Source organism: Dipodomys merriami, unplaced genomic scaffold (assembly GCF_024711535.1).
Source record: "Dipodomys merriami isolate MVZ:Mamm:240054 unplaced genomic scaffold, mDipMer1.0.p SCAF_156, whole genome shotgun sequence".
NCBI classification, from domain to species: Eukaryota; Metazoa; Chordata; class Mammalia; order Rodentia; family Heteromyidae; genus Dipodomys; species Dipodomys merriami.
In genome coordinates this window covers 1,861,608-1,878,772 of record NW_027202893.1, presented here as the reverse complement: position 1 = coordinate 1,878,772, position 17,165 = coordinate 1,861,608, and the positions used below count along the sequence as shown (strand labels likewise).

The 17,165-nt window shown below is 40.8% G+C and overlaps 1 protein-coding gene across 6 annotated transcripts in view; it reads left to right on the top strand.

Annotated features, from left to right (window-relative positions):
- Positions 1 to 17,165, top strand: part of LOC138827485 (aryl hydrocarbon receptor nuclear translocator-like) — a 62,324-nt gene that overhangs the window by 35,658 nt on the left and 9,501 nt on the right. For 5 of the 6 annotated variants that reach the window (XM_070023035.1, XM_070023034.1, XM_070023032.1 and 2 more), the window contains 6 exons: positions 2,184 to 2,397; positions 4,986 to 5,088; positions 7,273 to 7,338; positions 9,120 to 9,205; positions 12,738 to 12,814; positions 14,519 to 14,653. In XM_070023035.1, coding sequence (XP_069879136.1) covers positions 2,184 to 2,397; positions 4,986 to 5,088; positions 7,273 to 7,338; positions 9,120 to 9,205; positions 12,738 to 12,814; positions 14,519 to 14,653 — 681 coding nt within the window. The remainder of the gene's footprint in view (positions 1 to 2,183; positions 2,398 to 4,985; positions 5,089 to 7,272; positions 7,339 to 9,119; positions 9,206 to 12,737; positions 12,815 to 14,518; positions 14,654 to 17,165) is intronic. The other variant, XM_070023036.1, reaches the window with a different exon arrangement.

Here is a 17,165-nt window from a genome sequence, read left to right as displayed (position 1 = left end):
GCAAGCCAGGTGTTTTGTGCTGTGAGACATATAAAGAAGGTAAACTATTTACTGGTAGAAAAGATAAAAAATAATCTAAATTTTAATTAGAATAAATTTTAGGAAGTGGTACTGTAGCTCAAGTGGTAGAGCTTTGAGCAACAGAGCTTAAGGACAGCACCCAGGCTATGAGTTCAAGCCCCTCAGTTGATCCCCCAAAATAATTAATTTTTAGGCAATAAACAACCAGAAAAAAGATTAGTTTCACTTTAAGGATGGATTAGAGAATGCAGAAACAGACCATTTCATTAGTTTTATTATAACTTAGACAGTCACATGGTATTGGGAAATAGAATTGATTACAGTTATCACTGTGGTGTGAGGGAGAGTAGTTGAAAATTTTAAGGTTCCTAGCTTTGGAGGATGTGGTTAATCAAGAAAAGGAACGCGGGCTGGGAAGTTGGCTCAGTGGTAGAGTGCTTGCTTCGCATGCATGAGGCCCTGGGTTCGATTCCTCAGCACCACATAAGCAGAAAAAAAAAAGCCGGAAGTGGCGCTGTGGCTCAAGTGGTAGAGCGCTAGCCTTGAGCTGAAGAACTGAGGGACAGCGCCCAGGCCCAGAGTTCAGGCCCCATGACAGGACCCCCCCAAAAAAAAAAAAAAAAAAGAAAAGAAAAAGAACGCTGGAAGTGCATAGAATATTGTATTTTTTTGAAATTGATATAATGATTGTGGTTTTGAAATGTTGCTACTCAGCTGTTGGTATAATACTTACATGGAAATGTTTAACAAACACCTAGAAATCATATTTGCTGAAAGAGTCATCTAGGAATGTAGATTTCATTATCATTTTATGGTGGGAGGCGTAGGTATCACTTCCTGGGAAGAAGGATGGTATGAATAAAGAATTGAACCTAGGAAATGTCTAATGAAAGAAATGAACAAAGAAAAAGCAGTTTGGAGCAGAGTTTGAAGCAAAAAACAGTAAAAGAAAATAAGAAAATAAAAATTTAAGGGTAGAATAGACAAGATCAGATTCTGTAGAGATTGAATTAAAAAAAAAAAAAGGCAAAGAGGGCTGGGAAGGTGGTTCAGTAGTAGAGTGCTTGCCTTGCATGCATGAGGTCCTGGGTTCCATTCCTTAGTACACATAAGCAGAAAAAGCTGGAAGTGGTGCTGTGACTCAAGTGGTAGAGTGCTAGCCTTGAGCTGAAGAGCTGAGGGACAGCGCCCAGGCCCAGAGTTCAGGCCCCACAACCAACCCAAAAAAAAAAAAAAAAAAAAAAAAAAAAAGATCTAGGAGAAGGGACTTGAATTGGCAACTAGAAGGACATTTTGAGACTTTGAATTCAAGCCCTGATACCAGCATATATAAAAGTAATCTACTATAGTGGAAGTTGAGAAATAAGTTAAAAGCAAGAGAACAGACCCATTATATTTATAGCATTATTCTTAGTATACAGTTAGCACTGAATACTCAGAATAAATTGAGGGAAGACTGAAAAAAACTTTTTTTTTATTGGCTTGAAGGTAAAGAGAGAAAATAGGGTCAGGCGCTAGTGGCTCATGCCTGTAATCCTAGCTACTGAGGGATCTGAGGATCTGAGATCTGAGGATCATGGTTCAAAGCCAGTTGAGGCAGGAAAGTCCAGGAAAATCCATGGGACTCTTATCTCCAATTAATTATGGAAAAAGCTGGAAGTGGTGCTGTGGCTCAAGTGGTAGAGTGCTAGCCTTGAGCAAAAGGAGCTTAGGGACAGTATCCAGGCTCAGAGTTCAAGATCTAGGACTGGAGAGAGAGGGGGGGAGGAGGGAGGGAGGGAGGGAGGGAGGGAGAGAGAGAGAGAGAGAGAGAGAGAGAGAGAGAGAGAGAGAGAGAGAGAGAGAGAGAGAGAGAGAAATATTTGTCAAGAAGATCCTAAAAAGAAGATGAGTTTAAGAAGTCAGTTATTGTTGGTGGGAAATCTTTTTTATTCCTGCTTTGAGTCTTGAGATGGATAGGAGGAAGAGGTGGATAGTGATAGAAAAATTGTGGACATAATGAAAATCATTATATTTAAGGTAGAAAATGGTGGTTGTGGATTGATCAGATATGAGCCAGGAGTTGTTTAAAGTGAAATATATGTCCTGAAGCAGATCTTGCTTAATAGAAATAATTATTTTTCAGAGTTCATTATTAACTTTCATTTCTTTTCCTTGACCAGGAACTGAAACATCTGATCTTGGAGGCAGCAGATGGCTTTCTGTTTATTGTCTCATGTGAGACAGGTCAGGTAGTGTATGTCTCTGATTCAGTGACTCCTGTTTTGAACCAGCCACAATCTGAATGGTTTGGCAGCACACTGTATGATCAGGTGCATCCAGATGATGTAGATAAACTCCGCGAGCAGCTTTCCACTTCAGAAAACGCCCTGACAGGTAAGAGCTATGTGGAGGACAAATAAATGGGAAGTTCTTTTTTTTTTTTTTTAATGTATAAGAGAATTTAAGTTCTTTTTTTTCTTTTTTCTTTTTTTTTTTTTGCCAGTCGTGGGGCTTGAACTTAGGGCCTGGGCACTGTCCCTGAGCTTCTTTTGCTCAAGGCTAGCACTCTACCACTTGAGCCACAACACCACTTCCAGCGTTTTCTGTGTATGTGGTACTGAGGAATCGAACCCAGGGCTTCATGCATGCTAGGCAAGCACTCTACCACTAGGCTACCTTCCCAGCCCAGGATTTAAATTCTTAAATTGGTTTGTTGGATCTGTCAAAGCTTTAGCATATAATCAATTTTTTTTTTACATTTTTTATTATTATATCTTTAAGTAGTTGTACAAAGAAGTTCCCATTCTAAAAATAGTATATGAGTACAAGGTGCTTGACAACATTGTCACCCATCGCTCCTAACCCATCCCTTCTCTCACTTTTTTTTAAAAATTGAGATTAGGGGATTACATAAATTTCACATATTTCACAGTATTGTGGAATAGTGATACTTAGTTAAAGTCACAAACACATTTTAACCTTCACAAGGCAAATTGTCATTATCATAGTCTATATATTTTGTGAATTCTATGAGCTTTGACAATACAAATTATTTCTTCCATATCAGGTGATGATTATATTTCTTTCCTTTTGCTTAGTGTAGGCTGTTCCCTCTTTCCTTCTTATTCCTCCCTTCCCATCGCTATCTTTGGGCTGCTTATTTATTTTTCTTCTATATCCAGTGCAGCTGATAGGCCCCTTTGTTATATGTTGTTCCATTTCCCACTTATGCAGATTATCTACTCTTTGGCTCATTCCTTTTTTTTGTCGGTCATGGGACTTGAGCTCTGGGCACTGTCCCTGAGCTCTTCAGCTCAAGGTGAGCACTCTACCACTTGAGCCAAGCATCACTTCCAGTTTTCTGGTGGTTGATTGGAGCTAAAAGTCTCATAGACTTTCCTGCCCCAGCTGGCTTTGAACTGTGATTCTTAGATCTCAGCCTCCTGAGTAGCTAGGATTATAGGCATGAGCCACTGGTGCCCAGCTTCTATGGCTCATTCTTATAAAAAGGTTTCATTAGTGATTATGCTCATATAAAACTTATGTTTATCTTAATGTTATAATAAAATCATTAAATTGAAATTCATTGTGAGATTTACAATTATGATTTAGCATAGCAATGTTCAAGTGCTGAGGCTTTAATTAACATCTTAAATCTATCCAAGTTTATCCTTTGTTTTAGGCAGCAACACACACACACACACGTTGTTTGTGGGGTTTGAACTCGGACACACACACACACACACACACACACACACACACACACACACACACACACACACACACACACACACACACACACACACACACACACACACACACACACACACACACACACACACACACACACACACACACACACACACACACACACACACACACACACACACACACACACACACACGTTGTTTGTGGGGTTTGAACTCGGCCTGGGCACTGCCCTCAGCTCTTCAGCTCAAGGGGAGAACTCTACCACTTGAACCATTGTGCCACTTCGTGTTTTCTAGTGGTTAATTGGAGATAAGAGTCTCAAGGATTTTTCTGCCTGGGCCAGCTTTGAACTGTGATCCTCAGATATCTGCTTCCTGAGTAGCTAGGATTATAGGCGTGAGCCACTGGTGTCCGGCTCACATTTTTTTTTTCTTTTTCCTTTTGTTTTTGAATTCAGGGTCAGGACATTGTCACTTAGCTTTTGCATAAAGTTGGCACTCTACTACTTGAGACATAGTTCTACTTCTGTTTTTTTGGTAGTTCATTGGGGATAAATTGAGTTTCATGGACTGAACATTCCTGACTTCTTTTGTGCTTGTATGCATTTCATTTTTTACAGTTCTTCCTTTTCCTCAAAAGATACCCTTGGTTTCTATAAATAAAAGAGAAACAATTTTGATTTCAGACAGATGTATATTCTGTAGCATATAAAATTAATGTAGTATTAACTATATATTTGTTTTTATGTAAAAACAATCAGGAGCTTGGAACTGGTGGCTCCCTACTATAATACTAGATACTTTAGGAGGTTGAGACCTAGAAGATAATGGTTGAAAGCCAGCTTGAGACTCCATCTCCAAGTAACTAGCCAAAAAATCAGGGTTATGGTTCAAGTAGTAGACCACCAGTTGTGAGTGGAAAATCAGATGAGTGGAGTATGAGGCCCTGGAGTTCAAGCCCTAGTACCAGCAAAACCCCAAAACAACAAAAACAAAATGAATCAGACCTAAGAATGTATTCTTGCCTCTTTACACTAGCTTCCTTTATACAAGGTTTTTTCAGTGTTGTGTTTGAATTTACAGTGAAATTCATAGATGAGAGTAGAAATAGTTTGTTTCAAAAAATCATCTCCTGGCATGGCCTATTCTGCTATATGCAAGGAAGTTGGAGGGCATTGGTAGGATGCTCACTTATTTTGGCCTCCAGTATTTCTCCTTTTGTTCCCTATTCATGAGAATGCACTCCAGATTGTTCTTCCCATCCTTCTTTAGGGCGTATCCTGGATCTGAAGACTGGAACAGTGAAAAAGGAAGGTCAACAGTCTTCCATGAGGATGTGTATGGGCTCAAGAAGATCATTTATTTGTCGAATGAGGTGAATGAGAGGATTGGATTGTGAATTGGGGGAGCAAAGGAGAGGGGAAAAAGGGAGGGAGGCAGAAAGGATTGGGCATTAATTTAGGGGTTTTTAATGGTTTGAATGCCATTTTTGTTTTTTGGGGGATAGTATATTCCTATAATACTCAGGCTAGCCTTAAATTCACTATGTAGCCCAGGCTGGCCTCAAACTTGGAATCTTTCTCAGTTTTGTATATATGCATGTGTACCCGTGTACATGTACTGGGACTTGAACTCAGGACCTCAGTGTTCTTCCTTAGCTTTTTCACTCAAGGCTAGCACTCTACCTACTTTGGGCTCTTTTTGGTAGTGAATTGGAAATAAGAGTCTCATGGACTTTGCTGTCTCAGCTAGCTTCAGACTGTAGTACTCAGAACTCAGCCTCCTGAGTAGCTAGGATTACAGGTGTTAGCCCAGCGTTGCCTCAGCCTCTTGAATTCTGGGATTACATTTGGGCATCACCACATTTGGCTTAAGAAAATGGATTTCTTCGTGTTACAAAATGAGTTCAGGTTGTATAATAGAAACATTATACTGACAAGTTACATAGTAGAAATGATGTTAGAAGATTAAAGATGTAAAATTGATATTATATGCCTTAGTGGTTTAGAACAGCCTGTGAATTCAAACTGCTGAGTTTTGTTTTTGTGTACTCAGATTGATCTTGAATTCCTGGACTCAAGTGATTTTCTCACTTCAGCCTCCTGAGTAGCTTTAGACTATAGAGTTGTGTCACAATACCTGGCTGAATTTGGTTTTAATCCACAATGTTCTGTGGATTTGAATTCTAGCTTTGACATTGTTTTCTGAAACAGTGGACAGATTATATGACTTCTTTAGGCTTTGATTTTATCATCTAATATTGAGAGGTAATACTAATTACTGACCTCAAAAACTTGTTAGGAAAGCCGGGCACTGGTGGCTTACGCCTGTAATCCTAGCTACTCAGGAGGCTGAGTTCTGAGGATCTCGGTTCAAAGCCAGTTCAGTTACAAAAGTCACTCTTATCTCTAATAAACCACCAGAAAATTGGAAGTGGCACTGTGGCTCAAGTGGTACAGTGTTTGTCTTGAGCTGAAGACCTCAGGGACAGCAACCAGGCCCAGAGTTCAAGCCCCTCAATGGACCAAAAAAAAAAAAAAGGAAAGTTAGGAATTAGTATATGTAAAGATATTTAGAAAAGAGCTTGTCCCATATAAGAATTTACATATATGGTGTCTTTATATTTTAAAGATAAAAGAAGGAAAGTAGGGTTTAGAAGGATGTCCTGACATGTGGACATGGCTATAGAAGGAAAAAGGGGATAACTAGTAATGAAATGTAGCAAATGTAAAGCAGAAAGAAATCAGCAGACTGCCACTCTTTTATTTGTAAATTAAGTTTTATTGGAACATAGTTATGCTTTTTTGCTACTTTTATGGTGCAGTGTCAGGGTTGACTAGTTGTAAAGGCTGGCCCATAAAGCTTTATAGTCTGTCAACTTGTGAAACAGATAATCTTTGCATTTGAAGAGCATATGTAACATTTGCAACTTCAAATTCTAGTCAGTTATAAGTTTTAGAAATACTAAATCTGACTTTTATCATACTTTTTCTTTTTTTTTTTTTTTTGGGTCCGGTCATGGGCCTGAACTCTGGGCCTGGGCGCTGTCCCTCAGCTTTTCAGCTCAAGGCTAGCGCTCTACCACATGAGCCACAGCACCACTTCTGGCTTTTTTCTTTTTGCTTATGTGGTGCTGAGGAATCGAACCCAGGGCCTCATGCATGCAAGGCAAGCACTCTACCACTGAGCCACCTTCCCAGCCCTATCATACTTTATTGTTGAGCAGTTTTCTGTGTCTAGCTGTATCCAGAGTCTGCTGTTGTAGTATGAAAGGTTCACTCATTGTACAGCCATACTAGTTTGTGTTGGTTTTTTTTTTTGCTTGAACTTAGGGCCTGGAGCCTCTTTGTGCTCAAGGCTAATGCTCTACCACGTGAGCCGCAGCACCACTTCTGGCTTTTCTGAATAGTTTATAGGAGATAAGAGTCTCATGGTAACTTTTCTGTCCAAGTTGGCTTTGAACCTTAATCCTCAGATCTCAGCCTCCTAAGTAGCTAGGATTACAGATGTGAGCTCCCAGTACTGCCAGCCTTACTAGTTTTAATCTCTGTTCTAACAGATGTGGTAATAGCACTGTGGATCCAGTCACCATGAACAGACTGAGCTTTGTGAGGAACAGATGCAGGTAAGGTCCTAAACATTGCAGACAAAAAGCAGCCGGGCGCTGGTGGCTCACGCCTGTAATCCTAGCTACTCAGGAGGCTGAGATCTGAGGATCACGGTTCAAAGCCAGCCCGGGCAGGAAAGACTGTGAGACTCCTATCTCCAATAAACCACCAGAAAACCGGAAGTGGCGCTATAGCTCAAGTGGTAGAGCGCTAGCCTTGAGCTGAAGAGCTGAGGGACAACGCCCAGGCCCAGAGTTCAAGCCCCACGACCGACCAAAAAAAAAAACCAAAAAAACAAAAAGCAGCCAGGTGCTGGTGGCTCATGCCTGTAATCCTAGCTACTGTAGAGGCTGAGATCTGAGGATCGTGGTTCAAAGCCAGCCTGGGCCAGAAAGTCCATGAGACTCATCTCCAAGTAACCACCAGAAAACCGGAAGTGGTGCTCAGGCTCAAGTGGTAGAGTGCTAGCCTTGAGCTCAGGGGCAGAGCTCAGGGGCAGTGCCCAGGCCCAGTAGTTCAAGCCCCACAACTGATTAAAAAAAAAAAAAAAAAAGTAACCTAATTTACTATGTATTTCCTTTCCTTCCCCTCCCCATCCTCTCTTTCCTCCCAGTTAATTTTTTTTTTGGCTAGTCCTGGGGCTTGATCTGAGCTGGGTGCTGTCCCTGAGCCTCTTTGTGCTCAAGTCTAAATAGAGCTGTACTACCTGAGCCACAGTGCAACTTCTGGGTTTTTCTAGTTTCATGGACTTTCCTGCCCAGGCTGGCTTCAAACCACAATCCTCAGATCTCAGGTAGGATTATAGGAGTGAGCCATCAGCACCCAGATCACAGTTACTTATTTTCTGGCAGTATTTTCTTGAACTTTGTTTTCCTAATTCTATTTAAGGAAGCTATACACTTTTTTCCTATTTTCCTCTTGCTTAAGCATGTTTTTAAGGTTTTTTGTTGTTTTTGTTTTTTGGGTAAACTTAGGACATTGAGATCTTTCTTGGCTTTCTCACTCCTGGGTACTCTATCACTTGAGCCAAACCTCTACTTCTGGATTTTTTTTGTGTGTATGTTGCTTGTGGGGCCTGAACTCTGGGCATACGTGCTGTCCCTCAGCTCTTCAGCTCAAGGCTAGTGCTCTACTACTTGAGCCACAGTGCCACTTCTGGCTTTTTCTGTTTATGTTGTGCTCAGGAATCGAACCCAGCACCACATGCATACAAGGCAAGCACTCTACCACAGAGCCACCTTCCCAGCCCCTGGATTTTTGCTGGTTGGAGATACAAGAATCTTTGAGCCGGGCGCCAGTGGCTCACGCCTGTAATCCTAGCTACTCAGGAGGCGGTTCAAAGCCAGCCCGGGCAGGAAAGTCCATGAGACTCTTATCTCCAATAAACCACCAGAAAACCGGAAATAGTGCTGTGGCTCAAGCAGTAGAGCTCTGGCCTTGAGCTGAAGAGCTCAGGGACAGCGCCCAAGCCCAGAGTTCAAGCCCCACGACCAACAACAACAAAAAAAAGAAGAATTGGGATATATCTGCCTAGGATAGGATGGCTCTGAACCTCAATCTTCTGATCTCAACCTCCTAAATAGTGATAATTATAGGTGTGAACTACTGGTGCCCTTCACTTCAGTATGTGTTGTTTTACTTTGGCAGTGGCTAAAATATGGTGGTCACTTCTGAGCAGGGAAGGTTCAAGCATTGACTGTCCTGTTTACTAAATACCCAAAGCCTAAAGATTACCTTTTAAGTTACCTTTAAGATTTACATTATAGAATGTCCCTACTGTCTTCTGTAACACTTGTAGGAACGGACTTGGCTCTGTGAAGGATGGAGAGCCTCACTTTGTGGTGGTCCACTGCACAGGCTACATTAAGGCCTGGCCTCCAGCAGGTAGGAAAGTTGAATTTCTCCTCTCATTTACTTAATTACTAAGAGTTCAGAAAAGTTGTCACACTTATTTAACAGAATGTTCATTATATACTTGTTATATGATGTATCCTTTGGTATAAGCTATAAGAAGGTTGGATAAATAAATCAGGCTTCTTCCAATCTGTTCTTCAGTTGAGGGGATAGATTACTCATATTTAAAAGTAATTTAGAGCCGGGCACCTGTGGCTCACGCCTGTAATCCTAGCTACTGAGGAGGCTGAGATCTGAGAATCACAGTTCAAAGCCAGCTGGGCATGAAAGTCCATGAGACTCATCTCCAATTAACCACCAAGAAACCAGAAGAGGTGCTGTTGCTCAAGTGGTAGAGTGCTAGCCTTCAGCTGAAGAGCTCAGAGACAATGCCCAGGCCCAGAGTTCAAGCCCCATGATCAACAAATACCACCCCCCCCAAAAAAAAAAAGTTATTTAATATTGCTGGGTGCCAATGACTCACACCTGTAATCCTCTTTACTCAGAGGCTGAGATTTGAGGGTTGCAGTTCAAAGCCAGCTCAGGCAAGAAAGTCCCTGAGACTCTTATCTCCAATTAACGAGCAAAAAGCTGGAAATGTAGCTGTGTCTCAAGTGGTAGAGCACTAGCCTTTAGCATAAAAAGTTCAGGGATAGGTTTCAGGATCTGAGTTCAAGCTCAAGGACTGCCACAGGGGAAAAAAAAAAAAAGACTTGTGTTGGCTATGTTACAGAATGTAGTTGTTTGTTGACCTTTTCAGTTTATTGGTTGATTGTGCCAGTCCTAGAGCTTGTACTCAGGGCCTGGCACTGTCCCTAGCTTTTTTTGTTTCAGGCTGGTACTATTACTAGGGTTTGAACTCAAGGCCTGTGCTTTCTAGTCAGACACTGTGTTATTTGAGTCAACAATATAATTTTTAAATGTTTAAAATCATGCAAATGTACACATAATACATAATACACATAATACATAATACACATAATATGTTCTAAGTAGTTGTTGCAAAGAAACATTGGTATTTAATTCAAGTAATTTGAGAAATGTAGACATTGAGAGATAAAGGGAAAGTGGCTTGATTCTAACACTTTTTTTTTTTTTTTGCCAGTCCTGGAGCTTGAACTCAGGGCCAGGACACTGTCCCTGAATCTCTCTGTACTCAAGGCTATCACTCTACCACTTGAGCCATAGAGCCACTTCTGGTTTTTTTGGTTGTTAATTGGAGATAAGAGTCTCATGGACTTTCCTGCCAGGACTGGCTTTGAACTGCAATCCTCACATCTCAGCCTCTTGAGTAGCTAGGATTATAGGTGTGAGCCATCGGTACCCCGGTGCTTTTTCTGTTTATGTGGTACTAAGGAATCGAACACAGGGCTTCATGCATGCTAGGCAAGCTCTCTACCACTAAGCCACATTCCCAGCCCACACCTTTTTGTACATGTGTGCATGTGCGTGCAGTGTGTGTGTGTGTGTGTGTGTGTGTGTGTGTGTGTGTGTGTGTGTGTGTGTGTGTGTGTGTGTGTGTGTGTGTGTGTGTGTGTGTGTGTGTGTGTGTACACGTTACTGGGGCTTGAACTCAAGCCCTTGTTTTTTTGCATGGTTTTCTCCCCCAGGCTGATGCTTTACCAGTTGAATCACACCTTTGCCTCTGGTATTTTTTTTTTTTTGCTGATTATTTGGAGATAAGTCTCTCGGACTTTTTTCTGTCTTGGCTGGCTTTGAACTGGGATCCTCAGATCTTAGCCTCCTGGGTAGCTAGAATTTAGGTGGGAGCCACTGGTGCCCTGCACTGATAATAACAACTTTTTTTTCTTTTCTGTCGGTTGTGGGGCATGAACTCTGGGCCTGGGCACTGGCCCTGAGCTCTTAAGCTCAAGGTGAGCACTCTACTACTTGAGCCACAGTACCACTTCCTGTTTTTTGGTGTTTAATTGGAAATAAGAGTGTCATGGACTTTCCCGCCCGGGTTAGCTTTGAACTACAATCCCCAGATCTCAGCCTCCTGAGTAGCGAGGATTACAGGCGTGAGCCACCTGTACCCTGCTTGACAGGAACAACTTTAAAACAGATTTTCTTTCCAAAGACATGAAATCAAGCTGTGAGCAAAGTAGTTTTTAAAGTTGAAGTCAAACAAAAGTTGAAGTCAGAGCTGGTACTAGTGGCTCTTATGCCTATAATCCTAGCTACTCAGAAGGGTTAGATCTGAAGATTAAGGTTCAGAGGAAGCCTGCACAGACAGATCCACAACACTTGGGTCAAATCTGCAAGATTTCAATCCTTCTGTTTAGTACTTGGTTCCCCAGACCTTGATCCTTCTATTTTATACTTTCCATAATAATTGGGATGCCACCTCATTTAGCTATTGGTTGAAAAAAAGTCTTGAGAATATGTTTGAGTTGGCCTCAAAGGAAAGTCCTCCAATTTCAGATTTCCATGTATCTGGGATGACAAGTGCCCAGCACTCTTCACAGCTATTGTTTGAGAAGGGGATAGGGGGAAGTTCTTCTGGATAAATAGAAGATAACTCTGTAAATAATTATAGGGAAATGAATTCTTGTTCTATTTCCATGTAAAACATTGACTTCTCTGTTTTCCAAAGGATATAAATAACTATAGATTGCTCCTTCCTTTTTTTTTTTTTTTTTTTTTTTTTTTTTTTTTTTTTTGGTCAGTAGTGGGGCTTGAACTCTGGGCTGGGGGCTGTCCCTGCGAGCCACATTGCCACTTCTTTTTCGAGTGGTTTATTGGAGATAAGAGTCTCATAGACTTTTCTGCCCCAGGTAGCTTTGAGCCTTGATCCTCAGATCTCAGCCTCCTGGGTAGCTAGGATTATAGGTGTGAGCTGCCAGTGCCCTGCTTTTTTTTTTTTTTTTTTTTGTCTTTTGGCTAATAGTACTGGGCTTGAACTCTAGGCCTTGAGCTCTTGCTTGGCTTTTTCTTACACAATTGGCACTATTATCACTTGAGCCGTGTTTGTACTTCAGCTTTTTGTTGGTTAATTAAAGATAAGAGTGTGTTTGTGTTGCCTGCCCAGGTTGGCTCTGAAGCTTGATTCTCAAATCTCAGCCTTCAGAGTCATTATGGCTATAGGCATGAGTCACTGCCGCTGCTTTGGTATACGTAGATTTTTTTTTTTTTTTTTTTTTTTTTGGTTGGTTACTTCAGAAGTTACTGTTCTCAGCTTATGATAGGGTCACAGAGTGACTGCCTTCCATTTTTGTTTGATTTGACCAGCACAGTGTTTTAGATTACTTTGGGTGAGACTTACACTCTCTAGCTTATTACAAATGAAATTTGTAAAATATACTGCACGCATGTGTGCATGCACGCACACATATACACACACTTATATGTAGTAAATTCTATGGAATTGTTTACAGAGAATTTATTTACATAGTCCATAGTACTGGGACTCTCATTTATTACTGTATACTGGACTTTATACTTTACAGTGCTTACTCAACTGACCTTCGAAGGCACTGGAGTTTAAGATCTCTATAAATCATTTCATTTCACTTTTTTGAAGGTGTTTCCCTCCCAGATGATGACCCAGAGGCTGGCCAGGGGAGCAAGTTTTGCTTAGTGGCCATTGGCAGATTGCAGGCAAGTGTGAATTTTCCATATTTATATCCCTTATTAATTAGAATAAATTTCCTTTAGAGAGTATATTCCTTCCTTCCATTCCCTCCTTTCCTTTTCTTTCTCCTCATCTTCTCTCTCTCCCTCTTTTTCCTCCCTCCTTCCATTTCTCCTTCTCTCCTTCTAGCATTCTTTCTCTCCCTCCCTCCTTTTCTCCTTTGCTCCCTTTCTTCATTCTTACCTTCCTTGTACTGGGATTTGAATTCAAGGCCTTGCATTTACTAGACAAGGAGAAATAGGAAGTGGCACTGTAGCTCAAGTGGTAGAGGGCTAGCCTTGAGCTGAAGAGCTGAGGGACAGCGCTCAGGCCCAGAGTTCAAGCACCACGACTGACCAAAAAAAAGTATAATAAATAAACAAACAAACAAACAAGGAGAAATATACCATTCAAAGCAAATATCTCTACTCTCGGATTTAGCAAAAAGTCCAAGTATATGAGAGAGGGAAGGGAAAATATTTACCTCTTTTTGTTGTTGTTATTCTTATCCTGGGATTGAACTCAGAGCCTGGGCACTATCCCTGAGCTATTTTGCTCAAGGTTAGTGTTCTAGGACTTGAGCCACTTTTAGCTTTTTTGGTGGCTAATTAGAGACAAGAGTCTCACTGATTTTCTTGCCTGGCTGGCTTTGGACGATAATCCTCAGATCTTGGCCTCCTGAAAGCCACTGGCACCAACCTCCTCTAACTTTTTATTGTTGGTGGTATTGAGATGAGGTCTCTATATAATATAGGCTGGTCTTGAACTCTTGGGCTCAAATGTCTTCTTTGCTCAGTCTCCATCCAGAGTACTGGGACTATAGGTATATACCATTGTACCTACTTTCCCTTATCTTATTTTTATATTACCGTGAATTTTTTATATCTCATTAATTTAATTACATGCAAAAGAGGAAAAGATCTTTTTCATTTTACTGCTGCATGACTTAACAATGGAGAAATGGAATCAGTTTAATTCTTCTCCTAAGTAGATAAGCTTATGTCACTTGAACAATTGTGTGTGTGTATGTGTGTACACACACACACAGACACACACACACACACACACACACACACATATAGGCAAATGTGGGACTTGAGCTCTTCAGCTCAGTGCTAGCACTCTACCACTTGAGCCACAGTGCCACTTCTGGTGGACTTTCCTTGTCCTGGCTTTGAACCATGATCCTCAGATCTCAGCCTCCTGAGTAGCTAGGATTACAGGTGTGAGCCACCAGCACCCAGCTAATAATTTTCTTAATAACAAACATAGCTATCTAACAGCTGATAGGTTTTGGTCAATTCTTTTTTTTAATTTTTTTATTGTGAAAATACTGTACATAGGGGTTATAATTACATGGGCAAGATAATGAGTACATTTCTTATCAAGCATTGTAGCCTCCTCCTTTGTTTCCCCTTCTCATCCCTTCCCAGCCTCCCCCTCCCCGCTCCCCTTCAATTCTTTTTTTTTTAACTTTACTAACTTGATAGAGTACATTTATGATAGTAGAGCTAGACTTCTTGCACTATCAGATTGTGATTCATTATTTTCCCTTCTGGGTGAGATGTAAAAGCTTAGAAATTTCTAAATTGGAGAGTCTCATTGTCTATTTAAATGTCCATGAAGAGGCCAGAAATAACATCTGTAAAGAATGGTATAATTTTGCCTCATTTTTATCTCTTCATTCTTAGGTAACTAGTTCTCCCAACTGTACAGACATGAGTAATGTTTGTCAGCCAACAGAATTCATCTCCCGACACAACATTGAAGGGATATTCACTTTTGTGGATCATCGTTGTGTAGCTACTGTTGGCTACCAGCCGCAGGTAAGAAGCTAAAGCTATTACATCATGAATACTTAGGCCTCTGTTTTCCCTTGCCAGTGTTGAAGTTACACAATTGTGTAATTCCAGAGATAGACACAACTCCTGTATTTAATATAGGTAATAAATCAAAAGTGCTCCTTTTAGTTGATTATACTCATATAACTATCTTTAGACACTTTATTTTTTTTATTTTTTTATTTTTTTATCCGGTCGTGGGGCCTGAACTCTGGGCCTGGGCACTGTCCCTCAGCTCTTCAGCTCAAGGCTAGTGCTCTACCACTTGAGCCACAGCGCCACTTCCGGCTTTTTTTTCTTTTTGCTTATGTGGTGCTGGGAATCGAGCCCAGGGCCTCAGGCATGCAAAGCAAGCACTCTACCACTGAGCCAACTTCCCAGCCCTTTAGACACTTTATGTAACTAATAGTAACCCAAGAATCAGGCCAGTTCAGCATGTTATTATAATTTACTCATTCAGCAGAACAGTTTAAGTTGACACATGTGAACTTGTAAAGTATAAATGCCAGGAGGTATGCTATGACTATGTGAAATAGTCAATGAAAATGAAGAGTTGGAGGATACCCAGTCCCTGAGTCAATACTTACTGTAAAACTGTTATTAAGCTATTATTCAGAGTTGTATTAGTTTAAGGAGAGATGTATAGATCAGTAGAACAAAATAGAGTCTGTTTTTACATTTGTAGTCAACCAATTTTCAGCAAAGGTGCCAAGATAATTCAGTGGAGGAAATGAGTTTTGTTTTTTTTTAATAGAGTGATAGAACAGTTAGATAACCATATGCCCCACCCAGGCCAAAAAAAACAAACAAAACAATCTATATTACTTTACATTTTACTCAAAAGTCAACTCAGAGGCTTAAATGTATATAGAGCTAAAAGTAAAAAATATAGGGCTGGGGGGGCTGGGAAGGTGGCTCAGTGGTAGAGCGCTTGCCTTGCATGCCTGAGATCCTGGGTTCAATTCCTCAGCACCACATAAGCAAAAAGAAAAAAGCTGGAGCGGAAGTGGCGCTGTGGCTCAAGTGGTAGAGTGCTTGCCTTGAGCTGAAGAGCTCAAGGGACAGTGCCCAAGCCCGGAGTTCAAGCCCCATGACCGACCAAAAAAAAAAAAAAAAAAAAAAAAAAAAAAAAAAAAAATTATAAAAAAAAGAAAAAAGCTGGAAGTAGTACTGTGGCTCAAGTGGTAGAGCGCTAGCCTTGAGCTGAAGAGCTGAGGGACTGGGCTGGGAAGGTGGCTCAGTGGTAGAGAGCTTGCCTTGCAATGCATGAGGCCCTGGGTTCGATTCCTCAGCACCACATAAGCAGAAAAGGCCGGAAGTGGCCCTGTGACTCAAGTGGTAGAGCAGCTTGCCTTGAGCTGAAGAGCTGAGGGACAGTGCCCAGGCCCAGAGTTCAGGCCCCACAACTGGCGAAAAAAAAAAAAAAAAAAAAAAAAAAAAAAAAAAAAAAAAAGAGCTGAGGGACAGCGTCCAGGCCCAGAGTTCAGGCCCTACAACTGGACCAAAAAAAAAAAAAAAAAAAAAAAAATATATATATATATATATATATATATTTTTTTTTATATATATATATGGCTGGGAAGGTGGTTCAGTGGTAGAGCGCTTGCCTTGCATGCATGAGGCCCTGGGTTTGATTCCTCAGCACCACATAAAAAAAAGAAAAAAAGCTGGAAGTGGTGCTGTGGCTCAAGTGGTAGAGCACTAGCCTTGAGCTGAAGAGCTGAGGGAGAGTGCCCAGGCCAGCCCCACCAAAAAAAAAAAAAAAAAAAAAAAAAAAAAAAAATATATATATATATATATATATATATATATATATATATGTATATATACACACACACACACACATATACACATATGTATATATATATATATATAGAGAGAGAAATAAAAAGGGAGCACAGAAATGGAGGGACAAAGGTAAATAATGCAACAGTGGTACTCACTAGACACTGTTGAAATGAGCTATACAACTTGTGGTTGGGGATAGGAGGGAAAAACTGGGAGAAAGCAAAGGAATAAGGGAGGGGGTGACATTGTTCAAAAAGAAATGTACTCTTGGGCTGGGAAGGTGGCTCAGTGGTAGAACGCTTGCCTTGCATGCATGAGGCCTCAGCACCACATAAGCAAAAAGAAAAAAACTGGAAGTGGCGCTGTGATTCAAGTGGTAGAGCGCTAGCCTTGAGCTGAAGAGCTGAGGGACAGAGCCCAGATCCAGAGTTCAGGTCCCATGACTGGACCCCCCCCTCAAAAAAAAAAAAGGAAAAAAAGAAATGTACTCTTTATCTGACTTATGTAATTGTAACCTCTCTGTACATCATCTTTGTAATAATTTTACAAAGATCTGATATCTCACCAAAGAAAAATGTAAATGGCATATAAAAAGATGTTCAATACCATTAATTATTACAAAACTTAAAATAAGATTTTATTATATACCAACTTGAATAGCTGCAATCAGAAAGTGTCAAGACTGTGGAGAACCTTGAATCCTCATTTT